The sequence below is a fragment of the Triticum aestivum genome, chromosome 4A (genome assembly GCF_018294505.1).
Source record: "Triticum aestivum cultivar Chinese Spring chromosome 4A, IWGSC CS RefSeq v2.1, whole genome shotgun sequence".
In the NCBI taxonomy this organism is placed as follows: Eukaryota; Viridiplantae; Streptophyta; class Magnoliopsida; order Poales; family Poaceae; genus Triticum; species Triticum aestivum.
In genome coordinates, this window is record NC_057803.1 from 457,993,605 (window position 1) to 457,999,648 (window position 6,044).

General features: G+C 42.4%; 1 protein-coding gene across 2 annotated transcripts; it reads right to left on the reverse strand.

Annotated features, from left to right (window-relative positions):
* Window positions 1-583: 583 nt before the first annotated feature.
* On the reverse strand, window positions 584-5,284 carry LOC123082082 (translation initiation factor IF-2). Of its 2 annotated transcripts, XR_006438937.1 has the most exons (8): window positions 4,838-5,284; window positions 4,626-4,728; window positions 4,481-4,540; window positions 4,237-4,377; window positions 4,010-4,126; window positions 2,465-2,552; window positions 1,291-1,365; window positions 584-871 (listed from the first exon to the last, which is right to left on the reverse strand). XR_006438937.1 is itself a non-coding variant. In XM_044504499.1 (6 exons), exons 1-6 carry the CDS (start codon window positions 4,999-5,001, stop codon window positions 2,475-2,477), a joined length of 663 nt encoding a protein of 220 aa, XP_044360434.1. In that variant the 5' UTR covers window positions 5,002-5,284; the 3' UTR covers window positions 2,256-2,474. The 2 variants fall into 2 exon arrangements, 1 of the variants encoding a protein (XP_044360434.1); XM_044504499.1 differs by lacking the exons at window positions 584-871; window positions 1,291-1,365 and having other exon boundaries at window positions 2,256-2,552.
* Window positions 5,285-6,044: the final 760 nt, after the last annotated feature.

Consider the following 6,044-nt stretch of genomic DNA (forward strand, 5'->3'; position numbering starts at 1 on the left):
TTGTACGAAAGACTCACTACAAGAAATATGTCAACTTATGACCACCACTATTGGTCACTGAAAGGTCACAAATTTCCATTTGTGACCTTTTTGTGACCAAAAACATAAGGTCAAAAGCTGGGCCGTCGTAAACTGACTATAGAGACCTTTCTTCTGGAATGGTCGTAGACGTTTATGACCAAAATACGTCTACTGTGGCGTTTTGGTCACTAGCAACCTCCCCAGTCCACGTAGGCATCCAGCGTGGCAATCTGACGTGGCACAAGATTCAGCCCGGTCCAATTCAGTGTTTATATGGGCCTAGCCCATTAATTCAGCCTTTCTATATATTTTTTCCTGTCAATTTTTGGTCAGACTTCATGGGCCAAGCCCAACAATTCGGCCTTTTTATTTCATGGGTCATGGCCTTTTTGTACAATAGTTTTAGTTTTTTTAATAAAATGGGTCCACTAGTCAAACAGGTCCCACTTGTCAGGTTCTGATAAGTGGGTCCTAGCTATTAGGTCCAGATTCTTCATATTTCAATTTGACAATAAGAAAATAACCAGTAGTTAAATTGGCAAAGAAAAAACACACAAGATACTTCAAATAACAATAGCCAGATTCAATACAAGCTCTACAAATGACACGTCCTACAAGCTGTAGCATATACAAGCTTATTTACAAGCTCTACAAATGACACGTCCTACAAGCTGTAGCATTTACAAGTTCTACAAGTTACACGTAATACAAGCTTAGTTGATACAAGCTCTACAACTATGGGAATCAGTTACAAGCTCTACAAGTATTTTCTTCTTCTACATGTAGCTCCTTCAATAGCGATCAAATGTTGGCTCACTAGAGAGTCAGGACTGGGCCTTCCACGGACGCCCTGTTACATGAATCAGCTGATAAAAATTAGAAAAACTGGAGACAATATATTATGAACATTCCATTCAAAAAAGGAGTAAAGGACATTCTTTGTTTCATCATGTTATAAAGGAGCAGCGCAAACCACAACTTACTCGACACACACACACATACACACATGAATATTAAGCTCAGTTCCAGCAACTATATCATGGTTTAACAGCTGGCCTCAGCATCATCAAACCACCATGCTTATGATCATAATCTAAGCATATCATCAAACAAAACCTACACAGATAAAGATCACAGCACATCAAGCCACAGGCGCACCAGCGTGGCATGAGATTCAACGCAACAGCAATGGGGCTACCACAACAGCATGAAAAACCTAAGCATACTAGAGAAAATAGATAGTTGGTGCTGGAGGGACTGGTGAATTACCTCAATGGCGTACTTGATGGGTGATGATGGTCCTTCTCAAGTAGTTGTCGTCCACGGTTAAGAGGTTTCAAACATCTGTCTACAACAATCAGCAAACCAGAAATCAGAACGAATACTTCAATCTCATAAGAAGTTTAAAAAAGACTATAGCAGGACAGAAATATGTGGACTACTTCTAAAATGGTACATATAGCACATGCCCAAACAAATATGTGATTTCAAGGTTGAAAGCTTTAACATAGAACGCTGAATAATTCGTTGCCCAAAACGTGATATATATATACCAAGTGATGAGAAACCATATGTAGAATTTATAAACGTAAGGAGCAGAATTTCTAAAAGAAGTACACCATTACATAGTGCTACAGCAAATGTGAAATGCTTGATGATGTACATGAATTCACATTTAGAAGGAAAGAAATGTACTGTAAAACGTTCCATATCTGAAACATATTCACTCAACTAAAAGAAGGTCGAGTTTTACTTGCAAATGAAAACATGCTAGAACCTTTTTGTCAATTTATGAGAAGTAGAACCACTGTGCCAATTGGTTGTTCTTTAAATAAAAAAATGAGTTGTAACGCAGGCTAACAGAAACACTATGAGCATCGTTTGGGCAGACCATCCAGGATGGTGTACAAATCAGAATGAAAGCATGATTATATATTTCAGGATGATGTACAAATCAAGATGAAAGCATAGAGCTGACAAGTTTGATGAGCTTCGATATGAAGAGACGAACAGAGATACTAGGTAATTCAGTGGGTTTGGGCTTGACAACAGGAAGCAGGAACACATCAATTGACGAAAACAAGATGCTGAATTATATTTGGTAGTATATATACTGTGGTATACTATGTTCGTGTCAAGGGAAACTTTCGTACCAGTGCCTAAAAACATTGTAAACAAGTACAAATACTCCGTTATTACAAGCACAAACGGACTTGGACTGGGCAACGACGATATCAGGGGAAAAGAGTCGAGTTCTTGATTAGTTAAGAAAAGCTCTACTTTCAAGAAACTTTCACATCAGAAAACTAAAGGAAACATGATTACTTCTCAATACTATGGAGTCACACTTTCAAAAAACCTGTCTATGTATATACAAACTTGAGAGATTAGCCGTGCAAAGGTTCAGTGGATCCAAATAAACATGCAGAAAGGCTATCCTTGCCTTTCTTGTACTAGGTAACCTTGTGGAGGGTGTGCTTCTTGCACTCCTTGTTCTTGCAGTAGGTCTTCTTGGTCTTCGGAACGTTCACCTACAAAAATTGTCATACCATATACTTAGCCAACAGGAATAAACAACCAGGAATTTTACAACACACGACAAACAAAAAGAACTTCATAGCTAAACTCATAACCCATGCTTGTTAGTTTAAGATGTGGAGAAGGACGTGTTAGATTCCAAGGGGCATGGAAAATTCCCAGTGAATCACCAGGGTCCAAAATGGCAGAGGGCAGAATTTCCAATTTTCAATTATACAAATAATGAAAAGAGAACTCAAGCCAAAAATGTTATGTTGAACTAGAAAAGCACCTAGCTGGCCAATAGTGACATGACATTAACACTGTGTTTGCAGAAATCAGGTAACATAGCTTCACATCGGGCCTCTAAAAAACTTTACTACACCTATAGGTAAGACATCAAATCCTCAATGACTGCCCTGAAACCTCACCCACAAGTGATCTAGAAGTTTATTCAGCATATTTCTTTTCTTTATTCAGTAAGGTCACTCGTGATTTTTGTGTATCTGAGAGTAGGTGCAACGAACTTGGTGGCAAAGTTGAAAACTGGGGGTGCAATACAAAAGTTCCTGCAGAGCAAATTGCATATGGTGATTTTCAACAAACACAAAATGACAAGCTTACGATACAGTTTCATTGAAATTGAAGCTGTAGAGTGTGATGGTAAAGCAATCAAGAAAAATGTTGGAGTAACTCCTTTTGGAAAACAATGAACAAATTTCACATGATTAAGGAAAAGCTGTAAGCAGGCAATGTTATTGTAAGTACTAGAAATTCCAAAATATTTTAGAGCAATGAAGTTCAGCATTCTGGAAATATAAACCAGAGTACCAGACAAAGCAAGTATGGGAAATCAATTAAAAGGGTATTGAAGATTTAATGGTGTTCAGTACTAATAACTTGAATACTTTGTATGAATCAAACAGAAATTAGTTATAACTGCACCACCCATAACACAACACCTATCTGAGGAATGAGGAATTTAATGATCTCCAAGAGATTTGAATATAAAGGAGTATGGAAATTGGTTATAAACTATGCAGTCAAATAGAGCCATGTCCAACCTAGTAAACAAAACAAGGAATGATCTATTTACCAGACCAGTTAATAAATTGCCAATGGTTATGGGGTAATAGAAATGAGGATTTGATGTTGGAAGACCACAAACTAATTGAGAGAATTGCTAAGTTGATGAAAGAAGCAAGAACCCCTCTGTAGCCAAATTGGCAAAATATTTTCTGCTTGATGCCAAAAGTTGCAGGACAAAAATAAAACCTTGAGGATTCAAAAATTCACTTGCCGTTTGTACTTCAACTAAATTAGTATATTCTTACCGAACGGCAGGTTAATATACCATGTTCGATTACACAATACCCAATCCAAAGCAATCAAGAAATACTGAAACAAGAAGGAAATATCACAATTTCTAAGCACGTGGATCGTCTCATTATACGTCAGATGAACTTGTTACCTCTAGCGTGCCAACAAGAAGCTTCCCCAGCATTCTCTTGTTCCTCCTCACCAAGCTCTGATCCTCTTCCTTGGGAGCCGGCCTCGGGAGAGGCTCTGGCAGCTGATTATCAAGCTCCTGCAACCAAATAATACCAATATAAGCGATCTCCTGAAAACAGCATGTGGAACCCATCCACAAGCACACACGCACACTATCTCCTCCAAAATCACATTCCCCTTACTCACCCTCCTGGATACCCACTGGCTCCCATCCCTCCTGAACCCACCATTACTGGCTTCCCTCCTCTCACCACCTTGAGCAGCATTTGGTCCATCCTCACGCCCCTCCGCCGCCGCATCATCCCCATTAGTTCCAGGGCCATCCACCTCCATGCATCACGCCAAACACAGAGAAGACGTTAGGGTATTTGACAAACCAACAAAACACAACAGGAATGACGAACACAAAAATAAAAACGAGGGCTCGTACTTTAACCACGGCAGAAAGAAGCCGGCGCTTGGGCTCGGGCTGGTCCACCGGCTCCGGGGCCTGCATCAGAAACACGCGGGGAGAAAAATCACGCACTGAAACAAAGACAGGGACGAGAAGGAAATGCGAAGCGAGAGGCGCGCACGGGTCTGGCAAAGCCGCGGAGCGGGCGGGGGCCTCCGGGGCCGGGGCCGGGGCCGGTGGCGGGGACGCCGCGTCGGAGGCCTTGGGGGTCACGTAGGTGCTCGCTGATTTGCGGGAGGGTAGGAGAACACGGGGACAAGCAAACAGGTCAGGGGAGACGCCTCGATGGCCACGGAGGGAAAGTGAGAGGGTGGAGGGGCGGGGGGGAGGGACCTCGCGGTGCTGGCGCTGCAGCTCTTGGAGCTCGCGGTGGATCTCCTCGGCCGTCTTCTTCGCCGCGGCGGCCATCGTCGGCGGCGAAGGGGAGGGAGGGAGGGTTTGGCTGCTGCGCGAGGGAGGGAGGATGGGACGGGCGGATGCTTGATGAGGAGGTCCATGATGGCGCCGATGCGGGAACGCCGGAGCGGATCTGGTCGTGGCCTGAGAAGGAGAAGGCCGAGTCGATCTGGGGCCTAGTAGGGAGACAAGAGGACGGGAGGGGAGGCGAGGGAGAGTGGGAGGAGGTCGCCGGTGGGTTGTGGTTGGTTGGGGAGACAAAGGCGGCGGCGGTGGGTTTCGTTTCGTTTTGGGGTCGAGCTCCGCCGCAGGGAGGTGGCCGACGCGCGTAGGAATGGAGATGGAGGTGGCCGACGGGCTCTGACTTGGATTGGATCTGGGAGGGAGAAGGCGGCGGCGGCGATTGGGAGAAGGGGACTAGGGTTTCGTGGGTGAGAGGGATACCGGGTGAGAGCGACGAGGGGGTGTGGGCTGCCGTTGGATCGGGGCGCATCCGACGGTGCTTAAGGCATGATCCGTGTGAGCTGATTTTAGACCAATCAGAACAGAGTATCCTCTTTGATGATGTTAAGACCATTTAAATTGGTCGTAATCGATCGAAAATAAGATTTTGAATCATGTCTGCCCTTTGACGACCTAAGAAATTTATAAAAATATAGAAATAAAAAACCTTCGCATTGTGTCACCAAGTGTGACCTACTTTTCAGTAAAAATAACAAACTTTGAATATTGTTAATATTATTAAAAAAGTGTTCTAAGATATGAGCTTTTTTGTAAGAGACTCATTTTTCGAGTGTCCAAAATGATATTTTTATAAATAACCTAGCAAATATTTGTTGCAAATCTGGAGCACATCAATTTTATAATTCACAATCATAGCACATGTGGAGCACATCAAATACTTTTTTAACCTTATGTAGTTGTGTTTTTCTATTTGTTTCTCTTGTGTTTTTTGCACAAGGGTGCATTTTGGAATGGCATAGTTCGTTTAAATGATCCCATATTATGCACAAGAGTGCAAATTGGAATGACAAACAATGTTGCCTAAGGAAGTTTTCATTTTCTTTGGAAGAAAAATTCATTTTTCATTTTTTATAAAATAATAAATTTGTAATATGGCAATTATTTTAAAAAAGTGCTCACA